General features: G+C 40.6%; 1 protein-coding gene across 1 annotated transcript in view; it reads left to right on the top strand.

The window, feature by feature from the left end:
* The window catches only part of LOC130114340 (cytosolic carboxypeptidase 4), a 254308-nt gene that overhangs the window by 195669 nt on the left and 36711 nt on the right, over positions 1-21928 (top strand). The window contains exons 22-25 of the mRNA XM_056282197.1: positions 3764-3893; positions 9256-9387; positions 10915-10977; positions 11666-11779. Coding sequence (XP_056138172.1) covers positions 3764-3893; positions 9256-9387; positions 10915-10977; positions 11666-11779 — 439 coding nt within the window. The remainder of the gene's footprint in view (positions 1-3763; positions 3894-9255; positions 9388-10914; positions 10978-11665; positions 11780-21928) is intronic.

Raw genomic sequence — 21928 nt, 5'->3', positions numbered from 1 at the left:
TGGAAACGCGTCTATAGATTAGAATCCTAGTTCCCTGCTTTGTTAGCTTCATGATAAATTAATTACATCAAGGACTGATTGATTGATTGAGGTTTGCACTTTGATTAATTACAGATGGTGGCCCATTTGAGCTTACCTGACACCCCCCCCCCCACACACACACACACACACACACACATACACATTGAAGAAAAGTGCAGATTTGGGATTGTACAACTGCTTTTTAATTCAGTGGAATGCATGCATGTGGTAACAATCATTCCTGCCCACCCCCACCCCACCCCACACACACACACACACACACACACACACACACACACACACACACACACACACACACATGCAATTGCACACAAACAGATACAGACACGGGCACTGAGAATAAGCGGTGTCTTTTTCACTTCAGAATCAGACAGAGGAATAGACTATTACCCATTAGGAAGCACTACCTCATCCTTGCATAATCTATGCACTCAAGTGTGTAAGGATAGTTAGTTAAGTCTCTTTAAAGCTTAAATCTTGTGACACTGAGCTAAAGTTGGTCTTGTGTAAAGGCTCTAAAGCTAAAGTGGAGCTTTCTTATGCTGTGCTGGACAATACGCTAAAGCTAATGACTCAGTATGGAGCCCCATGAAGGCTGTCTTTACAAAACAGTCTGTTCCTTTTTCACATGTTCATTGCTTAATGGGAAATCCATAATGCATCGTAGGTGACTGGATGGAGCATCAAACTAAAAAAAGAGGGGGAAAAACAGAATGAAGGCCTTGGCCTAAATTCTGCTCTGTTCTCTCTGTTACTGTTTGCTTTTTCCTCCTCTCAGTCATCCTGCTGCCCTCTCTGTTCCTCTCTTTACTCATCACCCCTATTCTCCCTTTCTTCGTCATTTCATTTTGGGACAATATGCCATATTAGCATGAATGATTTATTATCAATATAGCCAAAGCATTTAATTATGACAGTAATCTACCATTCAAGGAAAATTATATTACTGTAAATATGTAGCATCCCCAAATGAATATATGAGTGTGGCTTGTCCTCTCCCCCTCGTAATCAGATGCTTCAAGCTGGCATCTGTTTTGCTGGGGATTGTTTAGTCTTGCATGACCACCTCTCATGGTGTTATCTCTTATTTGTGCGTCAATTGGTGAGCAAGCAGGCCTGTGTTTGTCTGTGCATGTGTTTGTTTTGCTGTGTTTGTATTTGTCAGTGTGTAAGTATATGGTGTGTGTGTGTGTGTGTGTGTGTGTGTGTGTGTGTGTGTGTGTGTGTGTGTGTGTGTGTGTGTGTGTCAGAGAGAAAGGAGAGATATATGTGTTTATGAATATTGTATAGCTTGATGATTATTGGCTGTCCTCCTCCGTTTTATCCTGATTGAGCTCGGTGCCATGGCAGACTGTTCAAAGGGAAAGTAAACTCGTGAAAAAATCAGTTAAACCAGGTATTATATACACTAACAATTCATATATTCATATGGATGATTGCAAATAAAGAGCTCTCGCAATTTAGGTATCTGTCGACAAAAGTTGTCTTTTTTTTTCAAGCTGAATAACTGATTTCATGAATGCTGCTGCACACAGAGGGTTAAATCATAACGGCACATGCTGAGCTCACAGTCAAATGTCACGTTTCAGTAGTTTGGTGCATGAAAACCCATTTTGAGCTTGTACAACTGTACCAAAGATAAACCAGTTGCAGAGTGCAAAGAAAATTTCATCTCCCAAATGGATAAATGAGCAAATGAATACTTGGCTCATTGCTTTAATCAGCTAAGTTCAGTCCTGTTATAACTTTTTGTAAGTGAATGTGTGAGCATTTCTAAACATATGTGTAGAAAACATATTGTGAGTACAAGTAAATTCACTAAACTGATATTCATTGAGAGATGGCAGAGAATTTGCAGACAAACAGTTGTTGTTGGGTTGTTTTTTTTCCAGATTTTCACCTCAAACCTTGTCTTTGTCTTTACATTTGATCAGATCTTTTTATTTTGTTATTTAGGTCCTATTTATTATTAGATAATTACCCCATTATTACCTGGATTTCATCAACGTAAAGCTGTTCATCGATGGAAGTAAAATGCAGGGAAGCATATATCTTAGCGTTTTAACACATTGTACTTTGTGAGGCAGAAATGTGTGTGTTTGTGTGTGTGTTTGTGTGTGTGTTTGTGTGTGTGTGTGTGTGTGTGTGTGTGTGTGTGTGTGTGTGTGTGTGTGTGTGTGTGTGTGTGTTAGGATGAAACAGATGGAGGGAGCAACAGATAATGTCAGCCCTCGGCTACAGGTATCAGAGGTCTTAGCTGTAGGATAGTCAGCCAAATATTTGGCCCTGGTACATTTGGCTTGGGTCATGTTTCAGCGAACGCTCCCCAGCTGTTTGAAGGCATACATATTACAGACCTTTCCAAACAAAGTGCCAAACATCTAGTCAAATTGTTGTTCACGTTCTGCAGAAACAGGTAGCCAAGGGGCATTGCCTTGTGTATCTATTTATGAACCTGTGTGATTGTTGATTCTTATCCCTGATAGGCTCAGTGCACAGAATAATTGAACATTTACCCCCAGAAACCTCTTTAATAGTAAGTAGTATCCCATTCTATCCTAAACCCCCAGAGGTATTGTAGGTTTCATCTGTCTGTTCCATAGAGTTAGTGGGTGATTCAGTTGTAGTGAAGTAGAAGCAGGGTACAGTTTACTGTTTGGTGCATTTTATTGCTTATTCGACACAATTTGTGTGTCTTTCTGCAGATATGGGAGTGGATGTGAGTTGACGTGTGTGCTTGCAAATGAGTGAGTGTTTGTAGATCCCTTTACAAACATGAGATGTCTGTGTGGGGGTTTCTGTATTGCATGTATCTGTACAGCACATCTAAAAACCTTTTGTATGAGTGTCCTGAATGTGTATGCAAGCATGTGTGTGTGTGTATGTGTGTATGCTCTCATGCTCCAGCTGCAGGGCTTTGGTTTCTCACCTATACTTTCAGCATCAAAGGGTCTTTACACATCATATGAAAATATGCAGTTAATGTGGCATGTTAGCCTTTAGCCATTGTCATATCAAATATTTAGAGCCCAAATGTTGACCAGGGAACATAGATTTCATCATCCTATTGCCACCTCTTCTTCTTCTTCTTCTTCTTCTTCTTCTTCTTCTTCTTCTTCTTCTTCTTCTTCTTCTTCTTCTTCTTCTCCCTCTCTCTCTCTCTCTCTCTCTCTCTCTCTCTCTCTCTCTCTCTCTCTCTCTCTCTCTCTCTCTCTCTCTCTCTCTCTCTCTCTCTCATATCAACATCAAATATTAAGAGTCCAAATGCTAGACAGAGAATACAGATTCTCCTATCATTTTCACTCACTGACTTTTGTTCTCTCTATTTCTATAGTCCTTTGTTAGTTGATCATCAAATGATATTACCATTCATAAGCCAAATGGCCTAGTTCATGCCCTCTCTTGCTATTTCTTCCTCTCTCTGTCTCATTTTGTCACTATCCACCCTTATTTTTTCCAGCATGTCCACCAACCAACCCTCTTCCTTTGTTCTGTTTCTCAATGACCTGACCCTACTGCTTTGCTCTCTCTCTCTCTCTCTCTCTCTCTCTCTCTCTCTCTCTCTCTCTCTCTCTCTCTCTCTCTCTCTCTCTCTCTCTCTCTCTCTCTCTCTCTCTCTCTCTCTCTCTCTCTCTCTCTCTCTCTTCTCTCTCCCTTCTCACTCTTGGTCTTTCTTCTACCCTTTTCTCTCCCTTCATCTTTTCCATATGTCAATCTCCAGGCACCGTTGTGCTCTGAATGGCAAAGATTTGAATCGACAGTGGTGTAAACCTGACCCGGTCCTCAGTCCTACTGTCTACCACACCAAGGGATTTCTCTACTACCTCAACAGTATAGGTCGCACTCCACTGGTAAGAGTTACCCTCTCTCTCGCTCTCTTTTAGCCACATTCTTGCTTTCATTTTCTCTTTTATTCTCTTTTCTTTGTTTTTCTACCTATGTACTATCGCCCATCATTCTTTTGATTTCCCTCTTTTCTTTCTCCCCTGTCCCTTGATTCATTCAGCTGCAGGCCCCTCTTTTCTGTCTTTGAGACATTCCTTTCCTTCTATCACCTTATTTCCTAGTTTTTTTTTTAACCAGGAAGGAAATTTGCCCCATCAACAATTAGCAGACTTTTTGAATCAATAGAAGCCTAATCACCAGCCAAATTAGTGGCTGATTATTCAAGTTATCCCTCACAATACCTGCACTCCATTATTCACTTCCACATCGAGCTACAGTTACACATGCACGAAATAAAATTGATGAATATTTGCCTCTGTTCACTTCCATTCTATGGAAGCAAAAGGGCAGATAAAACATTCGCTTCAAGGGTGTCCAGGTAGCGTAGCAGTCTATTCAATTGCCTACCAACATGGGGATCGCCACTTCGAATCCCCGTGTTACCTCTGGCTTGGTCGGGCGTCCTGGAAAGCTAGATGTGGGTATGTGTCCTGGTCGCTGCACTAGCATCTCCTCTGGTCAGTCGGGATGCCTGTTTGGGGGGAGGGGGAAATGGGGGGAATAGCGTGATCCTCCCACGTGCTATGTCCCCCTGGTGAAACTCCTCACTGTCAGGTGAAAAGAGGCGGCTGGTAACTCCGTATGTATCAGAGGAGGCATGTGGTAGTCTTCAGCCCTCGCCGGATCAGAGGGGGTGGAGCAGCGACTGGGATGGCTCAAAAGAGTGGGGTAATTGGCCAAGTACAGTTGGGGAGAAAAATGGTGGAAGGAAAAAAAAGAAAGAAAGAAAAACAACATTCACTTCCTGGCGAAAGAATTTTGCTTCTTCGCTTTGCATGGAGTTCAGCTTTGGTGAACTTTGACCGGCGAATTCACAGCCTCAACCAATAGCAAAGAAGCGTGTGTGTGATTGAGCCCACTTGGCTGTAATTGGCTGTAGTTTTCTTAGTGAGCCAGGATGGAGACTTTGATTGTTGCTGTGTCTAACCAGCTGGTATTGTACGACATTGCTCGTGAAAACTACAAACTGTTCCACAAGACAGATGCTGCCTGGCTGACAGTGAGTCGGGAGACAGGTATTGATCGTGAAGAAATGGAAAATTTATTAATAACATCAATTCATATTTCATGGTATACAAATGTAAATTGTACACCAATGTTCTGCCTCTGTATTTGTCCATAAAACTATGATAACATGTACAAGAGAGACAATTAAGTGAACAATTTTATTTATCTTTCTATGGACATCACTGTTCATTTTCCCATCACAAAACCAACACCCACTCAAACTGACTACAAAGCAGAAAATTGACTTCCGTGTGCAGCACATCCTGCACTGCCTACATTCAGAATGACAAAATATGAATTTCCCTTCAGCAGGCGGTGGTCATTCACCTGCATTCGCACATGTGTGACTGTGACCTAAAGCTGCTTTCAGACACAATTTGATTTGCATTTGTAAACATCGATAAGCCAAAACATTAAAACCACCTGCCTAATATTGTGTAGGTCCCCCTCGTGCCGCCAAAACAGCTCAGACCTGTCGAGGCATGGACTCCACAAGACCTCTGAAGGTGTCCTCTGGTATCTGGCACCAAGACGTTAGTGGCAGATCAGAAGTTGTGAGGTGGGGCCTCCATGGCGCTAATTTTTCCAGCACATCCCGCAGATACTCGATCACATTGAGACCTGGGGAAATTGGAGGCCAATGCACCATCTTGAACTCTTTGTCATGTTCCTCAAACCATTCCTGAAAAAGTTTTGCAGTGTGGCAGGACACATTATCCCACTGAAAGAGGCCACTGCCATCAGGGAATACAGCTGCCATGAAGGGGTGTACCTGGTCTGCAACAATATTTAGGTAGGTGGCACGTGTAAAAGTAACATCCACATGAATGCCAGGACCCAAGATTTCCCAGCAGAGTATTGCACAGAGCATCACACTGCCTCTGTCAGCTTGCCTTCTTCCCATAGTGCCTCCTGGTGCCATCTCTTCCCCAGGTAAACGACGCACATGCACCCTGCCGTCCACATGATAAAAAAGAAAACATGATTCATCAGACCAGGCCATCTTCTTCCATTGCTCCATGGTCCAGTTCTGATGCTCACATGCACATTGTTGGTGCTGTCAGCAGTGGACAGGGGTCACCATGGGTACTTTTTTATTTTTTTAAATTTATTTCTAGTTTTTCCCCTTATCCCACCCGATTAACCCAATGGCATATGGCTGGAACTCTTGTCGAATAACTCCCCTGGCTCACGTTTCCACAGGAAGGAGATAGTCGTAACACCAGCTTCCTTCAAACTCGTGTCGGCTGCTCTCGCCATTTTCCACGCTGAAGCCTCGCATGGATTGCATCACCCTCAGGTTGCGAAGGAGACGTAGGGAGAATGCTTTCGGTTGCTTGGCTGCAGGCGCCCGAGTGGGCCAGAGGGGTCGCTGGAGAACGACAAGTCCCCGAACACTACACCGATCTACACCCACTATCCCTCGGGTAAGGGTGGCCTAATGAATGCCTTACCCCGAGGACGCTCTGGCCGTGACCGGTTATGGTGAGTCTGGGATATGAACCTCCCAGCCACATGACGAGCAGATTATTTCGCTCGGCCATCAGAGCGGCATCATGGGTTCTTTGACCAGTCTGCATCTATACACAGCAAGCTGCAATGCAATGTGTTCTGACTCCTGTCTATCATAGCCAGCATTAACTTTTTCAGCAATTTGAGCTACAGTAGTTCCTCTGTGGGCTCAGACCAGACAGGCTACCTTCACTCCCCACTTGCATCAGTGAGCCTTGGGCACCCATGACCCTGTCACTGGTTCACCGGTTGTCCTTCCTTGGACCACTTTTGGTAGGTACTGACCATTGCATACAGGGAACACCCCACAAGACCTGTTGTTTTGAAGATGCTCTGACCCAATCATCTAGCCATCACAATTTGGCCCTTGTCAAAGTCACTCAGATCCTTACACTTGCCCAGTTTTCCTGCTTCTAACACATCAACTTCAAGAACTGATGGTTCACTTGCTGCGTAATATATCCCAGCCCTTGACAGGTGCCATTGTAACAAGATAATCAATGTTATTCACTTATCTGTCAGTGGTTTTAATGTTTTGGCTGGTGTACACTACCGTTCAAAAGTTTGGGATCACCGAAACAATTTTGTGTTTTCCATGAAAAGTCACACTTATTCACCACCATATGTTGTGAAATGAATAGAAAATAGAGTCAAGACATTGACAAGGTTAGAAATAATGATTTGTATTTGAAATAAGATTTTTTTTACATCAAACTTTGCTTTCGTCAAAGAATCCTCCATTTGCAGCAATTACAGCATTGCAGACCTTTGGCATACTAGCTGTTAATTTGTTGAGGTAATCTGGAGAAATTGCACCCCACGCTTCCAGAAGCAGCTCCCACAAGTTGGATTGGTTGGATGGGCACTTCTTGCGTACCATACGGTCAAGCTGCTCCCACAACAGCTCAATGGGGTTCAGATCTGGTGACTGCGCTGGCCACTCCATTACCGATAGAATACCAGCTGCCTGCTTCTGCTCTAAATAGTTCTTGCACAATTTGGAGGTGTGTTTAGGGTCATTGTCCTGTTGTAGGATGAAATTGGCTCCAATCAAGCGCTGTCCACTGGGTATGGCATGGCGTTGCAAAATGGAGTGATAGCCTTCCTTATTCAGAATCCCTTTTACCCTGTACAAATCTCCCACCTTACCAGCACCAAAGCAACCCCAGACCATCACATTACCTCCACCATGCTTAACAGATGGCGTCAGGCATTCTTCCAGCATCTTTTCATTTGTTCTGCGTCTCACAAACGTTCTTCTTTGTGATCCAAACACCTCAAACTTGGATTCATACGTCCACAACACTTTTTTCCAGTCTTCCTCTGTCCAATGTCTGTGTTCTTTTGCCCATCTTAATCTTTTTCTTTTATTGGTCAGTCTCAGATATGGCTTTTTCTTTGCCACTCTGCCCTGAAGCCCAGAATCCCGCAGCCGCCTCTTCACTGTAGATGTTGACACTGGTGTTTTGCGGGTACTATTTAATGAAGATGCCAGTTGGGGACCTGTGAGGCGTCTGTTTCTCAAACTAGAGACTCTAATGTACTTATCTTCTTGCTCAGTTGTGCAACGCGGCCTCCCACTTCTTTTTCTACTCTGGTTAGAGCCTGTTTGTGCTGTCCTCTGAAGGGAGTAGTACACACCGTTGTAGGAAATCTTCAATTTCTTAGCAATTTCTCGCATGGAATAGCCTTCATTTCTAAGAACAAGAATAGACTGTCGAGTTTCAGATGAAAGTTCTCTTTTTCTGGCCATTTTGAGCGTTTAATTGACCCCACAAATGTGATGCTCCAGAAACTCAATCTGCTCAAAGGAAGGTCAGTTTTGTAGCTTCTGTAACGAGCTAAACTGTTTTCAGATGTGTGAACATGATTGCACAAGGGTTTTCTAATCATCAATTAGCCTTCTGAGCCAATGAGCAAACACATTGTACCATTAGAACACTGGAGTGATAGTTGCTTGAAATGGGCCTCTATACACCTATGTAGATATTGCACCAAAAACCAGACATTTGCAGCTAGAATAGTCATTTACCACATTAGCAATGTATAGAGTGTATTTCTTTAAAGTTAAGACTAGTTTAAAGTTATCTTCATTGAAAAGTACAGTGCTTTTCCTTCAAAAATATGGACATTTCAATGTGATCCCAAACTTTTGAACGGTAGTGTATATATATATATATATATATATATATATATATATATATATATATATATATATATATATATATATATATATAAACCCAGTAAGTGAAGTAAATTCTTTATGAGACAGCACAAGCCTGTTTCATGCCATAAGCAATCATATATGTATATGAGATGAAATGTCAAGGTACTAGAGTACAGCTAGTGCCGACACTACTTTTTAGCTAGTGCAGTTAATTCCGGCAGCTGGGGGAAGAAAAAAAAAGAAGAAGCCTGACACTTGATTTTTCAACACTAATAAAAAGTCACAATGTTAATCTCTCATGACAGATTGCTGGGCCAGTTGCACCCATCAGTCATTGGTGTCTATATCACTTTGAACATTGTTCAAAGGTTCAAAAGTTTAAAAGCAATATCCAGTGCTGTTTTAGCAGTTTTTCCTTCTCTCTGTCTCTCTCTCTCTCTCTCTCTGTCTCTCTGTCTCTCTCTCTCTCTGTCTCTCTCTCTTTGTCTCTGTCTCTCTGCTCCTATCCCTTCATATGTCAGGTGTTCTGTGACTACCATGGACATTCTCGAAAGAAAAATGTCTTTCTTTACGGCTGCAGTGTCAAGGAGACCCTCTGGCAGTCTGGTTCTGCTGTTGATACTGTAGGAGTTAAAGAGGATCCTGGATACAGAGTAAGATACCTGCCCCCCCCCATCAGGCACATTGGCACTGATACTTTATGGTTACCGCAAAACAAGCAACAACAACAAAAAAAATCATTTATACAGCCAAACTGAAGTACACATTCAGTGTTCATATGTTTAATGTGTATGCATTTATGTTTGTTTTTCTGGGGTGTTTGTATTAAGAGAAGGTAACTGTAGCTAACTTTACTTTGGATAATGTGGGATTTCGTTTTCTTTTCTTTTTTTTAGTGTTTTGTTAATTTCATTTGTCTACGTCATTTGGACTGAATAGACGTGATATGGTAAAATCATAGGGGTGCTTTCTTTAAATGATCCCAAATATATCTGAAATTTTAGTTATTGCCTATGTGAACCAATACTTGTCCTGCAAAAGCTGATTTGAAAGCAGGATTTGCCAACATAAACAATGTGGGTACTTGTGTATGGTAAAAACACATTCTGGGTGTTCTACTGTTTCTGTGTGCCACAATTTAAGTTGCTACCCAGTTGTTGGTGTATTTATGAAAACAATATACATTACATGCCTTTCCCCTATTTAGCTCTCCCTCACACACGCACGCACACACACACACACACACACACACACACACACACACACACACACACACACACACACACACACACACACACACATACACACTAACAAATTCAATATACACGTTTATGCATGGTAATCAAAGATCCAAATGAATGGCACAAAGACTGTGCAAGCTATTTCAAATTAATTTTGAATTATTATTTTGCTGTCATGTAGAAATTACGTAGAGCGGTGTGCATAAGGCAAACATTTCTGAACAATCAAAAATTCACACGTTCACATTTTAATGATGTTCCCATTGGAAATCTTTTTCCATCTCCTGTCTTTGTTTTTAGCAAAGACAATTCCCTCTGATCTAATTGTTGATTGGCCTGATTTATTATTCTAATGGCACTTCTGCTTTAGCCATTGTCTAATGCGGTTCTTCAAATCAATCTGCAAAATGAGTGCTTATTAGGGCCAAGCGGGGGGGAAAGAACCATTAGGACAGTAGTCATGGTTGTCTTATCAACATTACAGCCAATAGGCAACAAGGGGTGAGCAACATCACCATGCCTCCAAGCAGCCAAATGGAGAATAGCAGCTAAATCTTAGGACTTTGTAGTTAGCATCATTAATTCACCACAAGAGGGTCCTGATTTAGATCCCAGCACTTCTCTGTGGAGTTTGCATGTTCCCACAGTGTCCATGTAGATTTTCTTCCTCTTACAGTTCAATGACATACATGCTTAGAAAATGGAAGGCCCTAAATTGCTCATAGGAATGAAGGATTGTGTGTGCGTGTGTTTGGGGGGGGGGGGGGAGGCTCTGCAGTAGACTGGTGACCTGTCCAAGGCGACTCTCTGCCTTTTGCCCAATGCTTGCTGAGTTAGGCTTCTGCTCCCACCGACCCTGAATTGGATTAAGTGGATATGAAAAATGAACTGAATGTGTGTGCCTTGGGAATAAATCTCTTTCTCCCCATATCTCTACAGACAATCCCAAAGACCTTGGACCGTATTGCTCCAGCCTTTTCTTTCAACAGCTGCAACTATCTGGTAAATTACTACTACCACAACTACTACTACTAGTATTACTACGAGCTCTTATGATAACAAGGATAGCAATCACTGTATTTTATATGTATGATAAAATTATTTTATTCACCTATTTACATTTTACATTTTAGGTATCTTTTCTGAATCTTTTTAATAGCCAAGTGCACATATAAGGAATTTGACTTTCTGCATTGCTGACGTGAGACACAGGATGTTGATGAAGTACAATAGCCATATTTAACAAAATTAAGAAAGAGGAAGAAATACTGGAAACGGATGATCCGCTGTGGCAACCCCTAACGGGAGCAGCCGAAAGTAGTAGTAGTAAGAAAGAAGACGAATTTAGGGATTAATAGGTTTTCACTGCGCAGTGTGCAAAATTAACCTCTAATGAATTCACATATATGAATTTAACTGTGTTCTGTAAGGTGTCCTTGAGTGCTCTAAAAGGTGCCCACAAATGATGTATTATTATTATTATTATTATTATTGCTGTTGTTGTTATATAAGAAACATTTCCAAATAGTTGATCTCTATTTTACAATAACTAAAATATTTTACAATAACTAAAATATGTTCCTGCTAAGAAAATATTAACAAGAATATGTGTATCCCGACCTGATAAATATTACTCATAAATCTGGTTTAATATTCTCAACTGTACATTAATCTAATTGTCCACTGCCAGGTGGAGAAGTCTCGCTCGGCTACAGCCAGGGTGGTGGTATGGAGGGAGATGGGTGTGTTGAGGTGTTATACCATGGAGAGCACTTACAATGGCTGTGACCAGGGAATTTACAAGGTGAGCACCTATAACTCATTCTTACTGTTGAGTGTACAAGATGTATATCAATCAATCAAGTTGCATTTTATATAGTGCTTTTCTAGCTGCAACAGCCACTCAAAGCGCTTTACAAGTAATTCACCAATGATACCATACCAGTTATGCCACTGTATATGTCAGCAAAAAATGGTATATTATTTGAACCTGACAATAATGTACCCACAGAACAACCTGGCCAAAATCCAACCATAGCCTTGACTTGTCCTGAACCTAACCTAACAAACTTAAAGGGATGGTTTGATTTCTGAGTTTTTTACTGTTTTTCTTACATAGTCTGACAAACTTATGGATACCGTTTTTATGTCTGTGTGTGCAGTTTGAAGGTATGTTGAACAGTGAGTTTTGCATAGCTTAGCCCAGTTGAAGTCTACCAGGATCATTAGTTTATTTCCCTTCAAAAGTAGGGAAATAAACCTTCCCTGAAACTGGTTCATAATTTTTTACTTGTTAGTCTAATGGTAATACTTCACAAATAAATGCAAGATCCAAAAACTTGGATTTTAGTTTTCTTGGCTATTTTTCTGTAATACGCCATCCAGCAGTTGAGCTAAGCTAGGCTAAACTCACCAGTCAGTGGACCGTCAAACTGCACACACAGACATAAAAAAGGTATCCATGAGTTTGTCTGACTCATGGATACCGTTTTAAACTTATGGATACCTATATAAATAGGGCACATACTGAAAAATCTCCGAAACAAAACTATCCCTTTAACCTGACCTAATCTTCTTCTTTTACCTTGCTCATATAATCACTCTTGCCCAAAACAACAGGTGATAGTTTAGATCCTATACTGTCAGAAATTATAGTGTGCTGTATGTATAATATATTTTGAACTAGGGCTGTCAATCGATTTTAAAAAAATTAACTAACTAATCACAGAATTTGCTCTGAAGACTGACGCTTATAATAATGGATATTTAAAATCACAGAATAAGTGTAGAATCAATGCAAAGGAAGTATATCTAAATTCAAATACAATTGTTTAATAGCATCTTTTTAACTTTGAACACAGTTTCTCTCCTGTGAACTACAGATTTCCAATAAAACCATCAGAGCCATTAAAATTGACTGTCAGCTTTCTTATATGCACTAACAGAAATAATAACAAAACCCAGGCCTATATGTTAAAGTGCCAGTTGAATTTCAAAACCGTCAATGCTATTAAAATTAGGTATCAGCTTTGAAGGCAGTCATTTCTTGTGTGCACTACTATTAATGATAATTAACAACAAAAAAGGTGCTCCATGTTCAAGTGCCAGTTGAATTTAATGTGTTGTGAATTCACGACGATCATTCATGATTAATCACAGAACCCCATGTGCGCTCCAATGTCTCAGCATAGTTAGAATATCTGATATTATCCGAGAGGGGATGAGGGCTGGGAACAAATAAAGTCTACTGCTGTGAGAAAGCGGAGATGAAGGTTACGCACTGTAACAGTCCAGTGAGGAGCAGAGTAGAGGAGAAACACAGCTCTCCATGCACAGACAAGCAGCAGAGAGAGCACACAACGGCAACGTTATTCACGGTACCAAAAATAACGTTTGCAACCGACCAAGGCACAACGTCGTGATGACGTTATCCACGGGACCAAATGGCAACATTTGCTTAAAAATGTTGCTGTGACGTCACAAGAACGTCACCAGAAGATAAGTCGCGGTGACCAAATAGGCACTTACTGGCGATATGCCTGTGAAACAGCCTCACACAGCCACCACAGGAAGTAAACAAAACACAAGTGTGTTATTTTCTTTCAACGCATTAAATATTTCATATTAATTGGAAAATTAACCCGTTAGTTTTACGTTAACTTATTTTAAAGATATTATTGGAAAAAGACTGTTAGAAATCATTAATGATTCTGGGACTGGTTTGGCGTTGGATGAACATAATATTGTTAGGGTAAGTTGAGGTCCAAAACAAACTCTACATATAAAGAAGGTGATTCATTATGCCACAAGACAAGCATGGAACCCCATCTACCTGTAAAATCACTTCTAAATTCATAGCCACATGTCTGTCTGTCTGTCTGTCTATCTGTCTGTTTGTCTGTTTGTCTCTCTCTTCCTCAGTCTAATCATCTAATTTGGTCTTATCCAGCTGATCACACAGGTCAATCCTCCACTCATCAATTGATTTGAATCTATTGCCAACTTGAGCTATAACTTCTCTTTTCTAGGGCTTATTCACCATTAACCAGTTCAGAAAAAGCATTTTTATTAATTAAGTATTCATTAGATCAACACTTTTGGACATCAAACAAAGCTGAGATCCAAACAGCTTTAATTAACATGTAATCAGATGGAGCAACTTTCCTGGGCTTCGCCACAGATAATAGCAGTGGGCTGGTAAACACAGTGACACTGGGTAATGGGTACCTTTCCCTGTTTTGATGCCACACATATACAACTCTAATTATGTTCCAAAGACACGTGTACACCAAAAAAATTCCTCAGGTGCCGAGTCAAAGAAATCAAACTTGAATCTGGCACACATAAAACATTAAAATGATAATAAAGATGTTAAACATTGAAACAGATATTTGGAGTATACAACGTTTTTTATTGACTGCCAATGGAACCACTGATGGTGATAGTGTCTTTCTCTATCACAACTGATTAAGATCTAAATTCTCTGGTCCCTGGCTTTAGAAGAGACTTTATTTTCATGTGTCAAGATACTTCAGTTTTGGAAACAATTTAACTATATTTTAGAAGAATTAGGTTTTGGAAAAGAATAAACGTGTGAAATTTTCAATCCAGAAGCAATGATGAAAGATTTGATTTTATAGTGGTTGTTAATTGGTACCTACCCTGTTGACAGTATATTACTGTGGTTGCATTGTCAGTGGTAGCGCTGCAGAAAAGTGCTCTATTTTTTCTCTCTATGCAAATGGGTTCGGTCAATGGTAATTATGAGTAATGCAAATCTAAAACAAAACCCTTTAAAATTCTTCAGGCGTATGAAATTTCAGCCCCAGGTAAATAAGCCTCTTCCTACAGTTTTTCAGTAAATGAATCATGACTATACATGATCATAAAGGAGACGTGGCAAGATTTTGTCAGCATTGTCACAGTAGACAACTCACATACTAGATACACACAGAACCAAATGCAACTGTCAAAAACTATGCATCGTAGTGATGTGTTTGTGAACAATTTGTTCATTTTGAACGAATTTTATTTATGACTCGGGAGTAACGAGTCGTCTCAGCGAGTGAGTCATTCATTTTTGCCTGGGCTGCACATGCATGTCACTCATGTCATTCATCTGAATTGTGACAGCTACAGGCTCAGATTCGTGCACAAACAGGTCTTTTGCATCTGAGTCTTCCGTACACTTGTCACATGGCAGCTGCATATTCAATGTAATACAGGAATGTGTATTACACAGGAATTCGACCCGGCGATCCTGTGTTGGTAGGCAATGAATTAGACCGCTGTGCCACCCAGACGCCCAAAATACTGTAATTTTCTGCCATCTTACGCGGCGAAATTAACAACCGGATGTTACATAGTACATCACAAAACAGAAAAGAAGGCGGGTTTATTTTCTAGATATATGAAATGTATTTATTTCTGAAAACAACACATCACCATAATAACGTTTTTTACATTTTATTTTACCATCCTGGCATTCCGTTGTGCAAGTTGTGGGTTTTTGATATCAACATTTTATTTTTAAATCACACCAGTAATCAATACATTGTCTTTTTTATATCTATTTTTTTCTGTAACTGTTACCTGCAAATTGTTATTTGCACATGGCAAAAGAATACTGTAGCGAATTAGGGGTGCAGCCCAGGAACTGTTGTCACAGCCGGGAAGTGAACCCGTATCTCCCATATCGCGGGCGACAACGTTAACCAGTCGACTAAAGGGTCTGACCCGTTAGCCAAGGGCTAACGTGTCTACTTATTTGTGTACGTTACAATACTAATCTTGACCCCAGAGTAAAAAAAATGAACTGGTACACAGTTACTGCAAAGAACCCTTGTTATCTAGGAACAAAACACTTTTTCTAGTGTTAAAACTTTCCATGCTGATTGGCAATGCAAATGAGTAAGAATTGTTCCCTCTGTAGTATAGCTGCTGAACAAAATAGACCGTTTTTGACAGAAAAATACATTTCATTACAAAACAAAGTATTATTTTATAAATGGCATATCTACACATTGAGCATTAAATTAGAGCATTACCAAAACTGAAGGTGTGTAACAAAGTCACCAAAAAAAAAAAACTTAGGTCAAAGAGACCATATGAAAATTGTTATCCATTCAAACATTATAGCTTTTCTGGTACATTAACCTGTACATTGATTTTGCAGCAGATAAACACATTTTACTTAATGTTTGTTTGTCAATAGGTCAAAAATCCCACCAATATACCGTTGTGACAAATTACATAAAATAGCCTCCCAGAAGTCAGATTGGCACTGAATTGAATTGCTTTGGGAATTCTAGCCAAACCAAAAATGAAAACAAAACCCTGCAGTAACAAAGTACAAAGACTTGGCTTTGACTAGGTACTCGAGCAATAAAAGGAGTATGGTCAGCACCAATAGTTATTCTCCTTGCATTCACACTTTCCAAGATGTCAAATTACTGAACAAATGCATATATAATACAGATTTACATTTGGCAAAAGGCAGTTTTTAGATAGATTAGCGTAGAAAGAAGGCAGGAATGTGTCATACAGTGAGGAATGTCCAGTGTTCTCTTCTCCATTGCCAACCAAACGTGAGTTATCACTGCTCATAAGTGTCTGAAAGTGCCTTCCACTGGGAGGATTAGCTTTTCTAAGGACTTAAGATACATCCCAAAACAGAAAAGCCCCATGTGCCACGGCATCTTGATGATTTGTGCACAGAACGTGTAAGGCATGTAAAACCATCCAGGATGTTATATTCTTTATTTTGTTGGTAAATGATGTTGGAAAAAATATGCAGAATTGTACAAATGTAGCATGAGATTTGTGGGTTTTGTTTTTTTGTTTTTTCCATTCCGTTCTGCCAACTGCCGTTAACCGTTTCCTGGAATCCATGTGAACGAAGCATTATACTTTACCAAGTGATGCAAACCATGTTGCCTCTGGCCCTTTCAGACACAACGATAATATTGTGTGTCAGAATTCGCGAATTGCACAACACAAGTTCACATTTATATAGAGAGATAAAATGATGAACTTGTCCTGCTAGAAGTTTTGAAAACTCGGCCTATTTTGCTCTGTCCTCCATGACTTCCCCAAACACCTAGTCAGATGTGTGGCGAGGACAGCTCAGATCGCCATGAGAACCGTGTCCTTTCTGTCTTCAGATGACAGCTACAGCGCCACACTAGTTCCAATGATAGAAATGAACAAATTATTTGGAAAAAAAAAATTACTGTATGAGCTTCAAAGAGCCGAGTAGGTGAAAAGATCCAAACCTCCCATAACTAGTGCATGGTGATAATTATGACTTATGAATTTCTTAGAACTAATGATAAATCAAATTAATAAATCACAGGGATTTTAATTAAAACGAGTGGATGAAAAAGTTCAATCTCTAACGGCAAAGTGAAAGCAAACACAGAGAGATAGGTTGAGTGGTAGTCACCTCCATTGCATAGGCCCGCTGGAAAGTTTTCATAGAGACGATATAGAGAAAAACACATTAAGGAGCATTACGTCTCAAAGGAATGGATAATTTATAACTGGAAGGATAAAAGATAGGCAAAAAGAGCAATCATGTTCTAAAAACTTTAAATAAACAACAAAAAATTGATTTCAACCAATCTCATTTCCAAAAGAATAACCTACGTCCACACTTTTAGTGATAGGGTATTGTCAGTAGCTGCAGCCATACACTGGGACCTCATCCCTCCATCAATCCATAACGTTGAAATAACATTGACTCAACCTGTTCTCTCTGGCCTCATTTTATTTTTACCCCTTTATTTGTTTTTCTTTGTTTGCTGATAGTGTTTGTGTTGCTTACATTTGCACCTTCTCCCTGTTCCCTTCTTTTATGAAGCATTTTTGAGTTTAAGAAAAGTGCCATATAGATATCTCATGTGATTTGTGTAACTATGGAAAAAGTTTACACTTATTACTTTTTTTTCTCTCTGTTTGAATTGTCAAGTATAAGAAATGAAACTGTGGTTTTAATGTTGTCATTTATCTCCTCAAAGATCACCTTAGAGAAAAGATATACCTGCACTTAGCTTTAGGATATTCCTTAAGGATATATTCCAAATGTAGTATATCTTCAGAAATATGGTCCACGACAAATTTAAGTTTGCAAATGATTGAAATCATCACTTAATTATAAACATCCAAGGAGACAAAAATTATCAAATTGAGCATCATGAGCCTCATAGGTATGCAGTACATACAAAATAGAGGATGGTTTGTACCCACAAGAGGTGCTGTATGTTCTTGCTGTGAGTTAGCGACTGCACTGTTTTCAGTCTCACTTAGCATTCCTAGCGAACCCAAAGCTGTGCCAGGGCTGCAGCATTGCACATGACACACTGGGCTTGGGCCTCTTTGACGAAATGCAAATAAATAAGGTGCCGTGTGTGCATATAGAAAGGAAATGTGGATTCTGGTTGTCTTCTGTAAATTGTCCAATAAAGTAATCTTCTTCTATGAGAAAACTGTCAGTGGAGAGATAAAGGCAGTAGCCGACAGTTCATAGATAGAATAAGTTTTTTGACTGGATTTCAAAGAAAATGTTGATGCGATTATATGCCACTGTATCAGTGTGTGTGTGCGTGTCTGTGTGTGTGTCCCTTTTTGTGTTTGTGTTTATTAAGAGTATCATGCTGAGCTGTTGATGTGAGCAGTGTCTGAAGTCCTCCGCTTATGTAGTTGTTTATCACTGCTGACCAAAGAGAGGGAGGGATGGAGATGTGGCGAGAGAAGCAGAAAGCCAAACCACCTACTCCCTTCTCATTAATGTTTTAGGGTTCCTTCTCACAGCATGTACGTATTACAGCCACAGTAATGCTTGCATTACTGACACCACACAAATCAACTTTCAAAAGCTCAAACGCATTAACATTTCCAGGCATCCTTTAATTTCTGGTGGTACTTTTTAATTCCTCGGATGTGTTTATTTTTATGTCGGCAACTAAATGCACCCTTAACTATTTAAACATAGCAGTGTGGATGTTGCTTTGACATACTTAAAAATGTTCAAAACTAAAGGCCAGCTGTTGAAAGCGAAGAAGCGGAGGTAAAGGGAATCTTAGGGGCAACTTTCCCACCTTACACGAGGCCTACACTTTCCAGTATGCCATGATACGGCACCATGAGCGTCTTCTGTTCATCATCATCATCATAACCTGTTTTGTGTTCGTGTTGACAGAATCAGTAACATGCTGTTGGGTGAATTCCCTCATCATAACCCCCCCCCCCAGGATATTTTCAATAGCGGTCAGTCGTGGCGGTCAATTCAAATTCATTGACACCAAACGTTAGTTCTTTGCTTGCACACTACGGTTGTGCAGACCATCATTAAAAGACCAGTCTATTTAGTGTTAGTAGTATGTAATGGAGGGGGACTTTGGAGGCCTGGTCAGGGTGTTCACTCACAAAGCTACTGAACAAAAAGCCACTGATGTTTCACTTAGCTTACGGAATGTTTTTTTTTACGACCCCCCCCCTTTTTTCTCCCCAATTGTACCCGGCCAATTACCCCACTCTTCCAAGCTGTCCTGGTCACTGCTCCACCCCCTCTGCTGATCCAGGGAGGGCTGCAGACTACCCACATGCCTCCTCTGATACATGTGGAGTTGCCAGCTGCTTCTTTTCCCCTGACAGTGAGGAGTTTTGCCAGGGGTATATAGCATGTGGGAGGATTACGCTATTCCCCACAGCCTCCCCCACCCCCCCGAACAGGTGCCCCAACCGACCAGAAGAGGCGCTAGTGCAGCAACCAGGACACACCCACATCCAGCTTCCCACCCACAGACACAGCCAATTGTGTCTGTAGGGGTGTCCAACCACCAAGCTGGGGGTAACATGGGGATTCAAACCGCCGATCCCCATAGGTAATGAAATAGACCCGCACACCACCCGTACGCCCCCAGCTTGCAGAAATTTAAGCAAGAGAAACGTGAACGTAACATAAGAAAAAGATGTTTTACCCAAATAGTTATTTTCCACTGTAAACAACTACACAACTTTTTTTAAATTAAAAATTGGGCTTGGATAGTCCTATGATGGCACAGTAGTTTTGATGGTGTACAAACTGAACCTTTGATAAGCGTTTGCATGGAATGATCTCCAGAACCATGCTGCAGTAAATACAGAACATAAAACATCAAAACTGCTTTTTCTTTTTTTTTTTTTACCAACTTTATATTAGGGACCTAAAGAGCAGAAAAACGTCTAGGGTGTGTGTCTAACAAGAGTGCCAATATGCTCTGAAATCTGTTTAGGAAGGACAAATCTGTCCATTTAGTTCCTATGTTGACATAGATTTAATGTTCCCCACTTGGTCCAGTTGTGTATTGAATAAATTTGCAGCTCACTAATTAACATCAAGACCCCTAAGTAAATACTTCAGTGCTTTGCTTCAAACATTACAGAATATTGAGATCATCTTTGAATGTGCAAAGCCCTGTTTTTTGTTCATGAAGTGGAACGACAGTAAGAGTAAATGTGGAAATGTACCATTAGATGAAGTGGCGCTCAAGATTTATGTATAAGCCTTTGGACTGATTAAAACATTTCAAAATGTGTCTCAATTTGAAATTAAGACACAATTAGAAATGTGTCTTAATTTCAAATTAAGACACATTTTTAAATGTTTTAATCTGATCAGTAGCATATCTCTCAATCTGAATTTAAAATCACTATTTGAGGAATATTTCTTATTCCAACAAAGCCAAAAAGAGGACAATGTGGGAGTGCAGGAATGAGGAGACGGAGAGATCGAGTCGAGTCAATTCTGTTTACTCGCCACACAAAACAACACCGATACAGCACACACTCTTGTGGCAACCAGCTAACCGCTAGGCTGCTGCAAACATGGCTCCACTTCCTGGAAAAATAAGCAGTGCCTACGTCATCACTCTGAACGTCTGCCTTAAAGGAGCAGCAGCCCCTGGTGAATCTATCGTCAGTTGTGTATCACCACAATATAACATTTTATTCTTCAGGTTTAATTACCCAGAAATAGTTTACAGAAATACCTGTCCACGGGGCATCCGGATCTATTCCATTGCTTACCAAAACGGGGATCCTAGTTCGAATCCCTGTGTTGCCTCCAGCTTGGTCGGGCATCCCTGCAGACACAATTGGCTGTGTCTGCAGGTGGGAGGCCACATGTGGGTATGTGTCCTGATTGCTGCACTAGCGCCTCCTCTCGTCAGTTGGGGCGCCTGTTCGGGGGAGAGGGGGGACTGGGGGAATAGTGTGAGCCTCCCACGCGCTACGTCCCCCTGGCGAAACTCCTCACCGTCAGGTGAAAAGAAGCGGCTGGTGATCGGAGGAGGCATGTGGTAGTCTGCAGCCCTCCCCGGATTGGCAGAGGGGGTGGAGCAGCGACCAGGACAGCTCGGAAGAGTGGGGTAATTGGCTGTATACAGTTGGGGGGAAAAAAGGAGGGGGGGACCTATCCACAATATTGTGTTGTCAGATATGACGTGAAAGACATCAACCATGAAAAACAGTCTTATTGTGAGAGCAAAAATGGGTTATACTGTTGAATATCAGTATTTCCATGCTGCGTTAACTTCTGTGTGTGATGTAGCATGGTTGGCTGCACAGTATGGATAATTTACAGCGTTGACTAAATACTGATTTCTCAAAATGAATTTTGTAGTACTGCAGCTTAGGGATTTTCTTTTTAAAGTTGTAGCACAGTGCGATAGATTCATGTCTCTGAAAGTCTGGGTGAGATTTAAGTGGGTCACCGGCCTTTGCATGACATTTCAAACGGAAAAAGAAACAACACATTACATGACTGGGTATGCTGAAAGGAAATTTACTCACCAGTTCCTCGGATGAAGAAGTTGCATAAACATAGTTCTGAAGAAATACACCTGGGAACTTTTAACTCTAGATTGTCATTAGGAGATTTTGAAGGTAAGGGGAAACTTGGCTTGATAAAATA

This window comes from Lampris incognitus, chromosome 6 (genome assembly GCF_029633865.1).
Source record: "Lampris incognitus isolate fLamInc1 chromosome 6, fLamInc1.hap2, whole genome shotgun sequence".
Classification (NCBI taxonomy): Eukaryota; Metazoa; Chordata; class Actinopteri; order Lampriformes; family Lampridae; genus Lampris; species Lampris incognitus.
Note: the sequence above shows the minus strand (reverse complement) of the source record. Positions and strands in the feature narration are given on the sequence as shown.